The sequence below is a fragment of the Halichoeres trimaculatus genome, unplaced genomic scaffold (genome assembly GCF_033239565.1).
Source record: "Halichoeres trimaculatus isolate MK-OKI-2021-1 unplaced genomic scaffold, fHalTri1.1 fHalTri1_scaffold_18, whole genome shotgun sequence".
In the NCBI taxonomy this organism is placed as follows: Eukaryota; Metazoa; Chordata; class Actinopteri; order Labriformes; family Labridae; genus Halichoeres; species Halichoeres trimaculatus.
This window is the reverse complement of record NW_027437196.1, coordinates 13,023,084-13,041,747: the sequence shown is the minus strand read 5'-3', so window position 1 is coordinate 13,041,747 and position 18,664 is coordinate 13,023,084. Positions and strand designations below refer to the sequence as shown.

Sequence of the window (18,664 nt, the reverse complement as noted above, 5' to 3'; positions counted from 1 at the left end):
TAGCCAGGCCTGTGGGTATAGACTGAGGATGAAATGTGTTCCTGCATGCAAATGGACATTTAGAGTCATCAAACTGCTGCTTTCACAGCCACCACAAAGTTATTAGAAACCCTGCAGAAAGCCTGAGGCGGGAACTCAAAGAAAACCCGATATTGGTTCATGATCATTGTGAAGACCATCATTACACCACTGTTAGTCAAAAGAGACCAAGTTTAATACTTTTAATACAAGCTGAATATCTATTATCCAGGTTAAAATCATGAAATCATGTCAGGTAGTGACAGAAATAATGTTTTAAGCAGCTCATTACTGCACCTGTCAGAAAGTGCTGTGGGAGAGCTTCACCCACAGTAGCAGTGTTGACCCTGTGAACTCTCTGTTTATGAGTGAGATGAAGCTGTTCTCTAGGCTCCTTAAACCCAGGATGAAAATTAATCCAGGTTACTGTAAACTCAGTGCAGCATTTCCATGAGTCAAATAAAAGATTAGGTTTAAAAATGAGAGCAGAGTCACAGATTACTGTCAGGGTCTAAGACAACATGAAGGAATCCAAGGAACAAGGAATCCAGCTCATCCTCTAACCTTTATTTTGGAAGACACACAGACAGAAAGGAGGAGGAGGAGGAGGAGGAGAGGAATCTCTAACATCAGATAAGAAAGAGAAACAGAAAATTGTTTTTGTCCATCAAAATACCTATTCAAGCCAAAGATATTGAATACCCAAATCTTCAGCTCTTTATTTCGAGAGTTTCAAAAGATTTTTGTTGCACTTTAAACCTCCGTTCTGTAGTTCGCCAGTGCTTTTTAGGTGTGTTTTTTTGCTTGATTGAATCTGGGCTTTTCATTCCTACTATTTGATTGCCTTACTTACACAACCAAAATGCCTTTGTTAGTTGTTATTTGTCTTCAAACTCTCTGAGGGGGTAATCCAAAGAAAAACACAGATTGTGTTGCTGCCCCAGCTGCACAATCATCACAGCTATGACTGAAGAAGCAATAACATTATTAAAACAACTACAAAGTGTTGTACGGCTTTCAAACTACAGACTGCAAGAGTAACCTCTCTGGCTGTTTGAAATCATTTATTGAAGGTAGTTTCTTGGGAGCCGTGCACCTGACTTGGCATATTAGCACAAGCTAATCACAAGTATTTGACATAGACTGTTTATAGAGAGGACAGCGTGGCTCCGCCATTTACCATTACATTTACCATCTTTTGAGAGTCTAATCACTTCTTGACTCTACCACCCAACATATTTTACAATCCCTGAAAAAAATGCACTAAAATAGCAACTGTCAATCATCGTCAAACGTGATGTAAAACCTTGTGACTAACCTCTTATAACTAATGAAAATGAAACTTTTCAGTAAAAGGCAAGGCAAGTTTATTTGTAGAGCACAATTCATACACAAGGCAATTCAAAGTGCTTTACAGCTAACATAAAATAAAATCACAATAGGCAAAATAAAATCATTGCATAAAATCACATCATAAAACATAAAAAATGATTAATTAAATTAAAAGAGGAGAGTGCAGATAAAATACTTTCAGTTGTTGTATGCTATGCTGAACAGAACTGTTTTCAGCCGGGCTTTGAACATTGTCAGAGTTGAGGCCTGTCTCACATCTTCTGGAAGACTGTTCCAGATTTTGGGGGCATAAAACTGGAATGAAGCCTCACCGTGTTTAGTCCTGACTCTGGGCACCAGCAGGAGACCCCTCCCTGAGGTTCTCAGAGACCGAGTTGGTTCATATGGTTCAAACATGTCCAAGATGTACTTTGGTGCTAGACCATGAAGGGACTTGTAAACAAGCAGAGCTGTTTTAAAGTCTATTCTCTGAGCCACAGGAAGCCAGTGCAGAGACCTGAGCACTGGACTTATATGGTCGTATTTCCTGGTTCTGGTCAGGACCCGAGCAGCAGCGTTCTGGATGTACTGCAGCTGTCTTACAGCTCGCTAAAAAGAGAACTTCTACTCTTAACTTCAAATCAGCACAACAATCAGACGTGAGAAACATTTCTATGAGGTGAATTCATTTTTTTAAAGTTTGACCACAGCCCATCTGGAATGACTGGAGAGCCGTATTTTTTATACTTATACTGCAGCCAGCCACCAGGGGGAGCTGTTTTTTTGGCGACCTCACTCATTTGACTATAGATTGTATAAAACATGAACATAGTCTACCCAACGTCACCCATCTGTTTCTGAAACGGTGAATGAAGCACATCGGCTACAGTGGCCATATTGGTAGTGGCAAGGGCTTCATGAACAGCTATAAGGGGCTTGTTGGTCACGTGACCTTGAGCTGTGCTTCTGATTGGGTGAGCTCGGGATCTTAATATCCTCTGAACGGCCGTTAGAAAAAAATCATCCCCCATACAGTGTGTGCAAATAGTAAAATTAGCGACTCAGACAGGAGACGTTCTTTTGGACCAGGCTGTAAATAGATTAATCTCTGCTATGAAAATGGCTTTTTTTGCCTTTGTGTGTATGTGACTTCCGGTACTTACAGGTTTTGGCACTTCCGCATTGTCTCATATTCTTAGACAGGAAGTTGCTGCTCGTATTTGGCACAAACCTGGTTAGCAGAGCACCAACTTTGCTCTTCGTCCTCGTCGTGCTGCTCTCTAAGTGCCCCAAAGTGAATGAAAGTCGAGCCAAGCTTTACCCTTGTTTGGGAAAAGGCTTTATCTGTTTTGGGGTTTTGTTTCACTTTGGTTGTGTTTTTCTTCCTCCGTGCCACATCCACTATTGTAGCTGCTCTGGATCGCTTTCACTTCACTTGTTTTTTTTTAGGAAAATCCTTCAGACCCTACCTTTAAGGTCTTCTCTGTAAAACAAGATGTTCCCTCAAGCCTTTAATGGGAATAGTTGAGTATTTAAATACCTGTTTAACAAGACACACAATCTTCATAATATCATTCTCTGTTTGCTGGATCAAAAGCCTGCATCTGTCGCCCATGTTAGTTCATATCAAGGCAGTGAATCACTTCTTCTGTAGCCAGTAATCACATCCAACCTGGCTCAAGGTGAGTGGCTGATTCAGTGACACTTACACAACATATAAGAAGCATTTTCAGCCTATGATTATGTGATTATGAATAAGTACAACTACTGATGAGTAATTCTGCTGCAGACTAGTGAGAGCAAGGGCGACAATGTATAATAATGTAGTTGATTAAAGAAAACTGCAGTCAGATTGAAAGCGTCTGAAAGATCTGAGGGTGAGTGTTGTACGTCTGACCTGGCAGCAGCAGCAACCGGCAGGTTCTTTCTTTGTAATGCCAGCAGGCACTTTAAAGGAGAAAATCACTGTCATCCCGCCTTCTGTGCACTTGGCTCAGAGCCCCAGTTTATACTTTGACTCACAGATGATTGATATTAGATGCATTACAAGAGTAAACGGCTCCCAGCTGGAAACAACTTTGTGCCAAGTTGGTGTTGAAATATCATCAGCAGAACATTTTTGTGAATCGAACCTTGAGAGGTGACAAATGGCAGCTGTGATGAAAATCTAAGGTGTTATAAGCGACAGGGATCCTTTCTTGTGAATCAGGCTCCAAGATTTTCAAATCAGCCCTTGATTAATTCCTTTCCTATCAAAACAAATATTTGTTTACAAACAGGTAAACAAACTGCCGGCGATTGACTCGAATTGAGTATTGTGTTACAGAATAAACACACATCAAAGTGAGGTAGATCAGAGAGCAGCTGAGCTCTGACACCTGTTCAGATGCTTCCTGTGATTTTGCTGAACCTCACTCTCAGATCTTCATTTCCCTCCTCGCAGAGAAACATTCTCAGATCTCTGCCGGAGGATATCTGTTCCACATTTTCATCAGCTCTGAGCTGCTTTCCTCCAACTTTTCACCTCTTCTTTCTCGTCTCGGCTTCTGTGACCCACCATTTCCAAATAACCTGCCCCATGCTGAGTAATATTCAGCTATTACACCTATTGAACGGATTGCAGAGATGGGGCCGTTTAACTCTCCTGCAGCCTCATAGGATCACTTTCCACAGTTAAAGAGCATGAGAAAAGGATTTACAATTTAAGAAAGATCTAGGTTTCCTGTTCCTCTCTCTGTAATTACATCAGCTGGTTTGAACAGTAATGTCAAAACTGCTCTTTTTTCCCTTTTCTTCAGTTGCTCGTTACTTTTTCGCTCAAACAAAAGAAACTGGTGTTGTGTTTAACTTCTCTTTTCACTTTTATCCAGCAGGAAAAATGAGGAACACTTGCAAAGATCTGTGTGTGATTTTCCCCCCATTTTCTTTGTCTTTATCTATTTCCTTTCCTTTCATTTTCTTCTTTCTATTTTTTCCATATCTTCTTTTGCCTCTTCATTTTTGTTTTATCTATTCCTCTACCCTCTTGAGTTTTTTTTATAGGTTTTTTTTAAAATGTATCTTCCTCCTTTTCTATCTACTAGGGATGCATGATATATGGGTACCAATATTGGCCGATGTTGGTCATTTTTTTAACATATTGGCATCAGCAGATGAGTAAAAGTGGACCCATATTTACTCATTAGCTGCCGGCAATTTTTCAGGGCATCTTGAACGATCTTTCAAGACCCAAATAATATTGTTTTCTATGTCTATATAAACTCCAAAACCACCTAAGAAGAGTGGACCCTCTTCTTTTATGTATCTCTTCTTGTTTTTGATCAAAAAAACAGACAAAACATACTTTTTTTTGACCACGTTCATCTTGAGCACTCCATCCTTTGATCCTCTCCATGGTCGTCTTTTCTCATGATTGCAGCGCTCTTCCTCTCTGAACTACCTTGACATATCATCTCAGATTTTTTTTTTTTTTTTACCAATAACTGATACCAGTAGATATCAGTTATTGGCCATAACAGCAATATTAATGTCACATCAGCCACAATTTTCGTATCGGTGCATCCCTATTATTTACGTTTTCTTCTGCCTGCTTCCATTTACTCCTTCATAATCTTTTTTCCTTCTTTGGTCTACAACTTTCACTTCCACTCTTTACTTCTTCTGTCTACTTTGGCTCCTTTCTCTTTCTTGGTCCACTTAGTCTTCTGTCTACTATTTTTTTTCCCCTCTTTTTTGTCCTATTCATCATTTTTCTTTACATTCTGTCCCTTGTGTCAGTTATTTCAGAACTGAAGCTACTTCAAATGTTGCAAGCATAGACTGTAAAAAAAATGTACATCATCTTGCTCGTCTCAAAGTGAGGTCCCCCCACAAAATCTGCTCCCCCTGGTTGCTGCAGTACGGGTCAAAATATCGTCTCCCCAGTCATTCTATATGAGCTGAGGTCAAACTGAAAATAAATACACCTGGTAGACATGTTTCTCATATGCTTTGGTTATATGAAGACATTATTTGGCAGCCTTGAGTTCAGATCATCTTTTTTCCTGAAAATTCCCTTATACATTAGTTATTAGATGTTAAAAATCTGGTTTTATGTCACGTTTAGCAAAGACTGACAGCTGCTGTTCTTGTGTAGATTGTTTGGGAAAAGGAAAAAACATCAGGAGGGAGAGCCAAGAAGAGATTAGACTCACAACAGAAAAAATATGTATTTTTCCTCTCAGATTCTCTCAGAGTCCCTCATTGTCTCTACTGTGCAGACTCTGGCTGCACAGTGGTGGCGCCTGTCACAGGAGTATTTTGGCTTCAAAACCATGCAACTGTAAAAGGCAGAGCCACGCTGTCCACTCTATAAACAGTCTATGGTTACTAGCAGAAAACAAAGAAAAGCAGTTTGCATGGTCTAATAAATAGAAATAAGAGTTATTCTGTTCAACTAAGGCCTGAACCCCACATATATGGATATTTTTTTCATCGGATATTTTTGTCCTTGTTTAAAAAAATATCTCTGTCCACACCACAGAAATATCTCTGTCCATACGAGGAGGCCAAACTGAAAACGATCGCCTCTGAAGCCTGCAATGCCATGCCTGGCCGATAAGTGGCAGGTTAGCGAAATGTGAAAACCATAGAAGAAGAACGTTATGAGCATGCGCAGTTAAACACAGTGACTTGTTGCTAGGCGCTTGATGTCATCGCGTCAACACCAGCTCCGTTTAACACCCCTACACGGATCCACTCAACCGCATATTTTTTTATTTCTTAACTTTTTTATCCGTTTTTAAAAATCTTCGTTTATGTGGGTGATACCGCCGTGTTCGTGTGGTTGAGAGGCCCAATTGGACAGAAAAATGTGCGTTTAGGAATATATCCATATACGTGTGGTTCAGGCCTAAAGCTGGATCCCTGAATTATCATAAAGGCAGGGATCATGCATGCATCAAAGCTACTACATGTTGGAAAACAAGCCAAAAAACCCACGGCTGACAACATTTACAAGCTGCATCACAGAAAAACAAGCCCAAACATTGCATGTCCTAAACTTTTACCCAATTTTTTTTTTCCCTAACATCTCCTTCACATTTAAACCTTGTGTGAAATTCAGCTGCTAAACACATCTTTGCGTACTTTGTGGAACTAACAGTCAGTTCAGCCACTGAAACTTTATAACATAATATCTCCACCGAGCCGCCTAACACATGCACTTAAAGCACATTAGCACCTTGGTGAGCAAGAAACGCATAACAAGCGACACTCCAGGTATTGCACTCTAAACCCCATCTGCTCTGCAGGATGAGGAGAATGAGTTCAGTCTGACAGAAAGTTCATAAAATGTAGCGCTGCTATAAACAGAATGAAACACAACTGAACACTTCCTAGATAAAGATAAAGGGCTTGTTATAAACATCTGTCCCTGCTTGTTTGTAGCATTTGAAAGCTTCCCTGCTCATTATTTCTGTACCCACATTGATGAACAAGGTTTAATGTTTCATAGTGTGCAGTTTAAACCTGAGTAAGAGGAGCGTGTTTGCTAGATTGAGATGTATTTTCAGGTAATTGGGAGCCAAGGGGGCACTAGAATATTGTTCTGGACACTGAGCCAAATATCCGTTTCCGTGTTATTGTACTGAGCTCATTTGTGGTCCTATTTAGTCTTCACGAAGTATAAATCATGAGTTATTAAACATACTCCTGAGACTTTATTTTCTCACTGACACAGAGCTTCGAGTGAGTGTGTCAGATGTTATGAAATCAAAGTATGACAGAGCGGGCACTTCATATAGCTGGAGGAATTATTGATTGTAAGCTACCTGTCAGTAAAATCTGAACACGTGTACAGTATTCATTTACAACACTGTCTTTTTGAACAAAACGAGGTCGAGTCAAACTTTTTTAAGTGGCACCCCCTTACGATGGGCTTCTGGCAATGGCAAAGAAATCATCAATCACTCCGACAGATGAATGAAGTTTTGAAAATTGGTGTCTGTTCCATCGCCCAGCACAGGACTTAACTATTCATCAACTCGGAGCCATTTTGCAACTTAATGGAGAGATTTTAGTCAATCCCATCTAGTTTTGGATCGCTGAGCTGAGCTGACAGTCATAAATCTTTCATGCTTTTATGACTGAAAACACAATTTGCATCCAGAGTCACAACCAACTGTTAGGTTTTGAGTTTCACAGAAGAGGTGATCACAGTCCTGCCAGACAAAATTCACTGTTTGGGTCACAGGCTTGATTCAGCTCAGAACACTTGCCACTTTAATTATTTTTTTATGTACTTTGAAAAATCAAAAAGTGCATTAATCTGACACAAGTAGCTGCTTTCTTTAACCAGCAAACTTTTGGTCTAACCCTCTCAGACTTGGCTCTAGCCCTGCAGTGACTTGGAGAACTGCTGGAAATTGACTTTGGAAGCTGCTGAATTATCCTCAGCCACATGCAAAATGAGAGAGCTGAATTGAATTCTTGGACTTCATCATAAATACACCGAAGTTTTGAATGATGTATGAAGTATTGAAATAAGAGTGAAATCACGGGACGCTGGGGTCTGCCAGAGGCGGGTAAACTGGGTGAATTTTTTAAGACTTGCTGTGAAAGTAGGGACAAGAAGAGAAAAGTGCTTTATTTAAACTCAAAGTGGAAAAGTACACGCTGTGAAGGGTAAATCGTATCACTTCATGTGGAGTAGCAAACAGGAATTTAATTCATGCAAATACTGCAGGAATGTTCCTTTAAACCTGAGAAAAATATAATAAGACAGAAACAGCTGTGGGAGAGATATGGTGGCTCAAATAAATCTCACCAAATCCTGAACGGTAAGACTTCTACAACTCCGCGGTATCCCTGGTTTAGTCCCTGCTTTTGTTCTTTCCCTCCATTTAAGGTTTGTTTTTAAGAAACGTTTCAACTCCCTGGGTTTAAGAATGGCTGACTTCAGTTCAAGAATGTCTCCCAAACTGTAGATTTTCAGAAAACCTTTCCAGCTTATTAAGTTTAATACATGGCTCAGTAGATCATTGGTCCATTTCATTCAAACAGCATAACTGCTAGGTTTAATGCTTTGACATCTCCTTAAATTACAGTATGACATGATGTTAGTGACATATTTTGGATGGATTGAAATAAAACTGCCACACACAACACAGATAAACAACGTAAAGGTTCTTCTAAGATAAAGGTTTCATGTATCCAGTGTTTGTCAATTTTAGATTAAAAAAAAAGAAAAAAAAAAATCCACATCGGGCGTAGCTTTTCTTTTTTTGGAAGTGACAATGTTCAATTGCTAGCATGCTAGCATGATCTGGTAGGAACTGGTCTATTTGATTGCACATTACTGTTATTTTTTTGCTATAAAAATAAATGCAAAGGGGGGGAAACTATATATAGACAGTGTTCAAAACTGATGTAGCCAACAGTGCTAAATCGAATTATGAATGCCTGTCAAATAAGAATAGAACACTCAGGGATAACTTAGACAGCTTGGTGAAGCTAACGCCTCAAACACACTGGATTCGTCTGGAGTCCATCGTCACTCTGTTGCATGATGACTGCGTTTTTCAACTCACACCGGCTGTGTTTTCAGTGTAACAAGCTGCATGACTGACAGACAGCTTAAGTCGCAAGTCCGAGAAGTTCCCGCCTTCCTGCTCCATTGACAAGTCTATCTTCTTTCATGTTGGGCTGTAAAACCTCAAACCTGATGATCCTCATGACATGGGAAATAATAATGATATTAACAACAACAATAGGGCTGAACAATTAATCAAATTTAAACCAACATCCCAATGTAACAGAATGTGATTTTTTAAATCACAAAGGCTGCAATTTAAAAAAAAAGTTTTGAGTGCATTTTAAAAGTGCAATCCATCAGTTTACATATTTCCGTGGTTGAGCCAAAATTTTGTCATTATTTACATTTCTTCACTTTAATTTGTGTTTTGTTACTGATGAGAGATCATCTAGAATTTTGTACATTTGATATGTATGTTCACACAGTGTTTCTTTTCATTTCATAAAAAAGTGGATTACACATTTTGACATATTTCAGTGATTGAGCCAGAGATTTAGGCCTGAACCACACGTATATGGATATATTCCTAAACGCACATTTTTCTGTCCGATGGGTCTCTCAACCACACGAACACGGCGGTATCACCCACATAAACGGAGATTTTTAAAAACGGATAAAAAAGTGAAGAAATAAAAAAAAATATCCGGTTGAGTGGATCCGTGTAGCGGTGTTAAACGGAGCTGGTGTTGACGCGATGACATCAAGCGCCTACCAACAAGTGTTTGACTGCGCATGCTCATAACGTTCTTCTTCTATGGTTTTCACATTTTGCTAACCTGCCACTTATCAGCCAGGCATGGCATTGCAGGCTTCAGAGGCGATCGTTTTCAGTTTGGCCTCCTCGTATGGACAGAGATATTTCTGTGGTGTGGACAGAGATATTTTTTTAAACAAGGACAAAGATATCCGATCAAAAAAATATCCATATACGTGTGGTTCAGGCCTTAGTCTTATTTACATTTCTGCACTTTAGAGGATTGTTATTTATTTTTCAGATTATTTTTCATTCCAGGCCTGTCATTCTACAGTGCTCTGTTCCTTTCTCTGTTTTTATTTAAAGAAGTTGATAATTTTAAACGTCTACAAGGCTTAAAGTTAAATCAATCAGTTAATATTTTACTGTGATTGTAGTTAAAGATACGGTATTCATATCAATTCATGCATCAATTTATCTCATTTCATCATAAGGTGTAGGCCCTGGCCTACAGGAAAGACTTGTTTATATTGTTGACAGTATCCTTTTTTGTGTTGGTCATACTATAGAACAGTTTATTGCTTGTGTTCAGTGAATAATGTAGAAGATAAACATCCCCCCCCAAATTGCATGCTAAATCGCAATTGCAATATTGGTAAAAAAAAAATCGCAATTAGATTATTTTCCAAAATTGTTCAGCCCTAAGCGATAATAATAATAAACTTTATTTATATAGCACTTTTTAAAAGCAATGTTAAAAAGTGCTTTACAAAATGAAATGAACAGTAAAAGAAATACAAGAGATGAAATAAAAGAGGAGTAAAAGACAAATGTAGTGTTTATCCTGAACAAACACTAGCTTTTTTACGAATGGTCATCACAGTCCTTTTGAGGTTGTAACTGTGAGCTTATTTGCGTACTGATGTTACCATAGCTTAAAGCACTGCTTTATCTGATTACAGCCTGATAGAAACACAAAACTGGTTGTCAATCTCATTTCAGCATTTTTTCACTAAAGAAAAGTTTAAAGCACCCATTATGAGTAACACTTGACATTTTGAGTGATTTTTTTTTCTTTGCAGGGAAAGAACCGTGTATCTAATTGAATTACACAGCAGGATGTCTTTAATTAAGTGAAAAGTAATTGTGAGGAAAACTTGTTATATAAAACTGCATCTCTGTTTACAGCTTGTATTGAGTTTCCCAACAGACAGAGACAAATGCTTGTTAAACAAAAATCAATACCCAACCAAGCTGATGCACAACACTTCGTCTCAAAACCTCTCTGACAACATGCAGCCATCCCTCATCCCTAATCAAAAGGGATTGAATGTGTTCCCCCCGCTGCGTATCATCAGTGTTAGTGCATCAGAGCAGGAATGATGTCACGTTTGCTCAGATGGAAGTTTAGTTTGAAGCTGAAGATGCTCTCTGTTGGAAAAGAGATGTTGTTTTAGGTTACCATGACCCAGCTCGGTGGGGTCGTCTTTCTTTGAAAATGGCTTGATGCTGTTGATGGCCACAGTGCTCTGCTTAGGCTTTCCTTCTGTCAGATTCAAAAAAATGTCAAGGTCGCTGCTTGCATCAGAGAGTGTGTCATACAAGACATCACTCACACTGAAGTCCAGGCGCTGCATGAGAATTCAAACATTAAACTTTTACTAGGAGTAATGGGACTCATGGAGCTGTAGAGCCTCAGAATGACCTTCTTTGACGCTTGTGGATAAATTATTGTGGGTCTCTCTCTGCATCCATGCAGGAAAATACACTGTAGCACACTAAATCATTGGTTTATTTGTATTATGTTGTATGGCATCTGTTTGTATGTCGAATGTTGGTTCTGACTAAAGATAAGTAAATCAAAATCAGAACAGAGGATCGTTATTTTTATTAGTGATAAAAGTGACCTTGTTTTAATGAACATTGAATTATGATAAATTCAGAACCATGAATATGTGAGGGTTATCCCCTAATCAGGTTGGCTTTTTTGATTCCCTGTCTTCATTTCTTTACCTCTTCCTTGATTGCACACCCTGACTCGTTGATTTCTTACACGTGTCTCGCTTGTCACATCTGTTGCTTGATGAAGATCAGTGTATTCAGTGGCTGTGTGCCCTCCCTTTGTTGTCAGGTTGTTTCCCTGTGTCCTCATGGTTTACCCTGTGACTTTGTGTTTTTGAGGACTGCTCATGATGACTTTTCTTTTCTTGCTCTTTAACCTTTGCCCTCCTTCTTTTATCATCCATGTCAAAAGTCTATTTATTTAAAACACTGAAATACCATGCTCATGTTTTTGAGGGCTGTAAGGTATGAAAGAAACAGGATGCAGAGATGTGTTGCTGTTGCTGTTGTTTTTACTTTTGGACATCTGCAGATTATGCACCATGAAATGAGAGGTTGTGGAGGGGCAGGCTTTCTCAATCAAGCTGTCAAAACTTTCCCTCTTTGTCTGTGTAATCTTTGAGCCCAGGTGTGATTGTCCTGACACATCTCAGTATTCTGAAATGCTGCAATAAATCTGCTGAAAGGACTGTGTTCCCTACACCACAGTGAATGCTTAATCTTTGTGCCAAAAAATGACTTACACAGGGCTTTCAGTCAAGCTGTCAAGTGAATTCAGACTCTTTTAAGTGGCACTTCCAACAACCTCTGAAAAGGTGAAGGATTTTGATAAAATCAGAGTGAGACTCTTTTCAAATTTCTGTAGGTCTGTTTTGGTGAATTTAAGGTTAAAAAAAAAGTCATCAATAGTAAGAGAGTGTGAATGAGCAAACTTGGTAACAAAGAAAATCATGTACGCATGAGTGATGTCAAAGGAAATGCATCAAACATCAAAGACGTCACATGGCTCAAGACTGTTTTAATGCTAAAATCATTTCAGGGTCAGGTTAAAAAAGGAATAACTCCAGAAAATTCACAATCAGACATTGGATTCAGAAAGAAGGACTTTGTACCAACCGAACACAACGGGTGAGTCATCCACAAAGCACTCCACTGTCGTCCAGTGCCGTGAAAGATTTCTCTGAAATGACTGAATATCTGTCTGTTTGAGTGTGGCCCTGAAAACCAATGGTGCCAAAAAAAAAGCATGAAAAGATGAAGGTTTTGAATGAAAAATGTTGGAGACTCACTTGAGTGTTGCACAAAAATCAAACCTTGATTCGCATTGTAAACATTCTGTCTCCACTGCTGTGTGCTTACAGTAACAAACATGTTGCTGAAGTAAGGTTATTTGAGTATGTTTTTTCTAGACACAAAGAGCAAAGTACATTCCAGGTGGTAACATGGTGCACATGTAGATTTCAGGAAGAAATATTAACAAGACAGAAACAACACTTTTGATTTTTCTTGCCATTATTTTTTGATGCAGCAACCTTGGTATGATTAAACTTTCATAGTGTTATGTTACAGTGCACAGTAGATGCTTGTCCTCATGTTTGAAAGAGCTGCACTGCACTGCAGAAAACTGAAATCTTCCCAAGCCTTCATATCTTATTTATAGTAAAAATATGTCTTATAGGCTTAGTATGAGCCACATTCAACTGACAAGTCCAGAAAAATGTCTTTTCAAAATACTCAAACAAAAAAATGTTGCCTGAATTTGCAAGCCCCAACTCAAGGACCCAGGTGCATGAGTCACAGTTAGGACAAAAGTAGGCTCTGTATTAAGGCATTTGCACACCAATGGTGACACAAATAAACTGCATGAAATTGGGAAAAAATTTAGAGGTGTAATATTCAATCTCCACAGCTATTTGCTGACTAGTAGTCTGTCATTCCCTGCCCTTCTCCTTGATCAGGAGCACAGCTTGGTTTGATTAATCCACCTTGTTAATCTACTTTCCTGTAATGGAACTAACTATGCACCAATGTCTATACTGCTCATATTATCATGCATGGTTTCTGTGTTTTTATGTCTAAATGTGAATCTGCTGCAAACCGAATTGCCCTTCAAGGGACAAATTAATCAAATGAATGAATGAATGAATTCTCCTCCAAACGGTGTCTTTGTAAGCGTTGTCTTCGTAGTTTTTAAGATTTTTGTCATAAAGAACCAGGTGCTGGGACACAAACACAATCAATGTTGAATGTTTTGGTATGTGACTTGTCAACAAAAAGCGTTTCGATTGGTCAAATGTGTACTCGTCACAACCAAAACTTTGGAAAAATCGACCTTGGTTTGAAAAAAACTAAAGCCAAAATTTTGCTCAGCAAAAGAACGTTGCTGGTGTGAAAGCTTGCATTGAAAAACAGTAGGTTTCAAAAAAATAATGTGTGAAACAGTGACAGCTGCCAGTCAGTCAAGGAGGGGAAGCTCATTTTTTTCTGGCCTACATCATAAATTTGTTTATTTATTTAAACATAATTTCTACCCTCTGTGTCAGTTTGTTTGCAGCTGGAGCTGCTACGTGAGACTACGACAGGCTGTAAGTGTGAGTGACGGGGAGAAGCTCCGCAGCTGTAGCTGTAGCTGCTTATTGGTGAAAAGAGAGAGAATCTTAAAACACAGCGCTCGTCGTTTTTAAGAAAGGTAATCGATAAAGCCTCCAGATTAGTCCAGAACAACTGGCTGTAAAACTCAGAAGATGCTCCAGTGGAGGGTTATACTTCATGAACGCTGACTGGCTCATTTCACTGTCAATCAAAAAGGGATTCGGCCTCAGACAGATCATCCAATCATCATGCAGAAGCCCAGCATCCAGGCCAGCCCACTGCCTCATAGACCCCCAGAGACGCTGAGCGTCCAATGGCCGGGACAAAGCCCAGTGTTTATCCAGTGACTGTCCCGTTTCCACAGTGGAACAATCCACTCTACCCACTGAAATCAGAAGACGCCTAGCGTCCGACTGTGATAAGGACGAGATGCTGCAGGGATGAATGAGAAGGAGGTTGAGCCAGTTACCTGTGATAGGAGCTGATTCTGAACAAAAGATGAAGGAATTCTGGCGCAGATTTTGTCAATTAAATGTACACACAGCCGTACATATCACCACTTTTTGGGGGGATATTTTAGGAGAAGCTGAGCTTCCCTTGCAGTCTTAGAGCAATCGCCACTGCTGTGAAATATACATGTTTGGTGTCCAAAAGGCTTTAGAGTAAAAGAATGTTAACAGAAAATCACAGATAATTTCTAGTGACTAGAGACAACCCCCCCCCCCCCCCCCCCCCCCAAAAAAAAAAACAAACAAAAAAAAAAAACTTTGGCAATACTGGAAATAGAGACAAGACAAGTATCAATATGATGATGATGATGATGATATATACTACTGACCACTGAAAATTGCTGCTTTGCACAATCAATCAATTTTGGGTATGTTAGAGGGCTGTGTCGCACCAAAACAAACGGACATAAGCCAAAAAGTAGCAAAAGTCTTAATCTATGTTCTCTACTGCGTTCACTTTGATGAGACCGTGCTTCTTGTAAAACAGACAAGTCATGATGACGTAAGCAGGCCACTCATGTGTCTTATTACAGCGTGATGACATATACAAGAGGCAACCATGCTTGTCTGGTTCTTATTGAATTAGTACGACCACGGCCCTACCGACCAGCAGGGGGAAGGTGCTGCAGGGGGCTAATTTTGCTTGAGCTCGGATGGCCAGTGATTTGAATTAAAAACTAAGACAATATGATCAGGTAGGGACAAAAAGAGAAACAGACTGTTTATGCATAAGGTAAGAAGAGTCCAGGTGGAAACTCTGACGGTGGTGACCAGAGTCACAAAGATGGGACAGGGGAAGGTGGTGAAGTTTTCTGAAACATTCCTACAAAATGAAACAGGATGGGAACAACAAACAAAAAACTGGACCAAGAAAATGTTAATATATCATAAAATGATGAGTCATGATAGTATTTTCTTGTACAGAGGAAAAAAAAAATGGACTTCCTAGCCCCTGCTGTCCAAGTCAATCCAAGTAACTGCTCATTTCACCACGCTACAGGAAAGCTGATTAGTTTTTAATTAAATGTTATGTCTACTGTAGTCGACAGGGTCGTCTAACCAGGTTTGAGTGAGGTTGTTAATCTTTATTTGTGGTTGTGTGAGCGACAAAATGAAGATCAAAACGTCAATATCTGGAACAGCTAAGCTCCATCTGCAGGCGGAGATAATGAAAGTGTCAATAATCACCCAGATTAGTGGAAACATCCAGAATCATCCAGCTCTTTGTGTTGGTTTTACATTTCCTGTTTTTTTTTTTTTTTTTTTTTTTGCAAGATAGAAAGAGTAAGGTCACTGACATCATTGCACAGTTCCTGGCAAGATGGTTTGTCCTCTGCAGATAAAAGAGAAACTACTTCCTGGGTGTCTCTCACCTTATTATGTCCTCTCCATCCCCCAGGTAACCTCTCCAAAACCTGTACGGCAAATGGCTGGACCGAGATGCACCCTTTTGACATTGCTGTGAACTGTGGGTATAATCTCAACGGCACAAGCGATGATGTGAGTAAACCTGTGAAATACAGATGATCCCTTTGTGAGTGAGCTCTCAGCAGCATGGTGCGAAACCATCACAAGACCCAGTGGGCAGGAAGAATTTAATAAGAGTCTCTTTTCTTTTCTCTGTGGGTGGCTGTAGGGGTGTAACTGTATTGATATTTTGATCATGACTGCTGTGTTTGACTTAAATGTGCACCGTGCCTTCATTCAATCCTGTTTTACTGGGCTTCATTCACAAACAATGGGTACAGACAAAATTGTGCCTAAATCATGTGTGCAAACATTGGCTTACAATTCTGGGATTCATCAAGAAACTCTTACTTAAATTTGTTCTGGGAACAAAATTACAACTTCCTCAGATCATGCCTACGCACAAATGATGACAAACCAACTCTCTCAGAAAATGTAAACACATACACTTTTAACTAAATGCCAGGCATATTTAAAGAGTCTGTGAGGAGTTTTTAAGTAATCTTGAAAAAGTCTCCTTTCTATATGCCTGATCTTAATCCCCACTTGATTGTCTAAGTCTTTACGTTAGCACCACGCTGGCTGACCAAGTTTAGTAGTGAGAAGAGAGATCTGTGTTTTTTTCTGCTGAAAACTATTTCTGACATATGGTACAAACTTACAATGTTTGCTTGTTTTCACATTTTCACTTGTTTTTCAGTGCTATGTAACTGTACTAATAAATACCTTACCTCGTTGCGAGGCAGTCCCATTAGAACAGATCCTTCTTAGCACATCTTTGAATATAAAATGTTAAATTAAATACTTAGTTATTTTATTCAAAATCTCACAATGCACATTTAAAAATGTTGGTTTTAATGTTAAATAAATTTTTGGGCGTGGTAAATGCAGAATTTCTAATGGAGGTAAGTTATAAAGCTTGTATAAATGACATTACATAACTGCTTCTCCTTATAACTTAATACATTTTTAGTTTAGTAAAAATTTGTCTTTATTTCATTCTTAATAACATAAAATTATAAGTACGATACAAAACAAAATAAGTCTCAGAACAAATGGAAAGGAGCAGAAAGAAGAAACAGTCTTATGGTATCTGCCCCTTCACTCACACAATGATGAAACAGACACTTGATCAGACAACCAAAAGTAAGGCTTGCCTACCCACAGTCGTTTACGAGCAGGATTTTGATTGACAAGCTCCACCAGACCCCGCCTTCCTCCGTTGAAAAATATATTTTATTTCTATAGACGCGGTAAACAGTAATCGAATGTCAATGGCAGGGAACACAGACATTTTAATTAATATTGTCCAGTTGAAAAAAAAAGGATTTACAAATCTTCTCTTTTTCGTGTATTCATCCGAATACATTCATTCACTCATTAGTCATGTACTATTATTTTGTAATGCCTTAGAATTCAAATTCTTTATGTGGGGACCTTAAGCAGATATAAGATTAAAATGTGATTAATTAGATCAATTAATTACAAACCCTGTAATTAATAAGATTATTTTTTTAATCTCCTGACAGCTCTATTTACCACATAACGGCTGATGAATGTACCTGAAAGTAGTGTCCTCAAAAAAACATCTTCTGAGCAAAATAAACAGGATTTTGTTGTTTAAACTTGCGTATGAGAATATTAAATGATTTAGTCTTCTACCAAAATCTGTTTGAATTGAAAAGTGTTGCTTCTGATGTTGAATATTCATGTGATTAAAATGTGATTAGGTACGATTAATTACAAATGTCATAATTAATGCGATTAATTTTTTTAATCAAGTCCCACCACTAATATATATATATATATATATATTTACAGAATGACAATAAGCAAAGCAACCCTTAATTGTAAAATTAAAAGTCCAAATGTAAGTGCATTTTCCGAGTAAATTACACAATCAGAACTTCACTGTTCACTCATACTTATTTATTTGTTCTCAAAAATATCCAGCGACTGTTTGAATGTCACCTAGTAAAGACTCCTGGTGAGATGGTGAGAGGATGGGTCAGTGGGCTGTGTGGCTGATGCTGGGAACGTAGATGTCGAGGTAGATGGTGCCTCCTCCTGATGCTGAGAACAGATGTTCTGATAGATGAATTGGGGTGTGGTAGTATGCTGATTGCAGGTTGCGTGCACAGGCCCGTCAATTTAGAATGATACTAATTCACTTACACATGCAGGTTGATGAGTAGAAAATTGGCTGGTGGGCATGTGTCATGAATCAAATGGTGATTTTGCGCAGACACTGAACTTGTGCACAGGGCAAGAGCATTTCTACGCACATTGGTGAATGAGGCCTAGGGATGGGTACTGAATTAGGTACTTTTATAGGTACTGACTGAATTCTGTCAAAAGTACCGGTTCCGATTCAGATAAAACCAAAAGGTACCATGTTTAGGTACCTAAGTGCATCCTTGTGACTGTGAGGGACTGGAAGAGTAGGTGATTTTTCATGCTGGACATGAACACAGAATTGCAAGGTTATATATTGAAGAATAAATATGTTAAATTCAAGTATTTTTATATTCTATTATCAAACAAATTGATATTTTTTACCATATAACCACAAAAAAGTACCGAAAATTGGTACCGTTAAGTACCGGTACCGATTGCTAGGTACCGGGCATCGGTACC

At 38.9% G+C, this 18,664-nt stretch overlaps 1 protein-coding gene across 2 annotated transcripts in view; it reads left to right on the top strand.

The window, feature by feature from the left end:
* The window catches only part of vipr1b (vasoactive intestinal peptide receptor 1b), an 83,348-nt gene that overhangs the window by 40,676 nt on the left and 24,008 nt on the right, over positions 1–18,664 (top strand). For both annotated transcript variants that reach the window (XM_074693646.1, XM_074693645.1), the window contains exon 4: positions 15,960–16,060. In XM_074693646.1, coding sequence (XP_074549747.1) covers positions 15,960–16,060 — 101 coding nt within the window. The remainder of the gene's footprint in view (positions 1–15,959; positions 16,061–18,664) is intronic.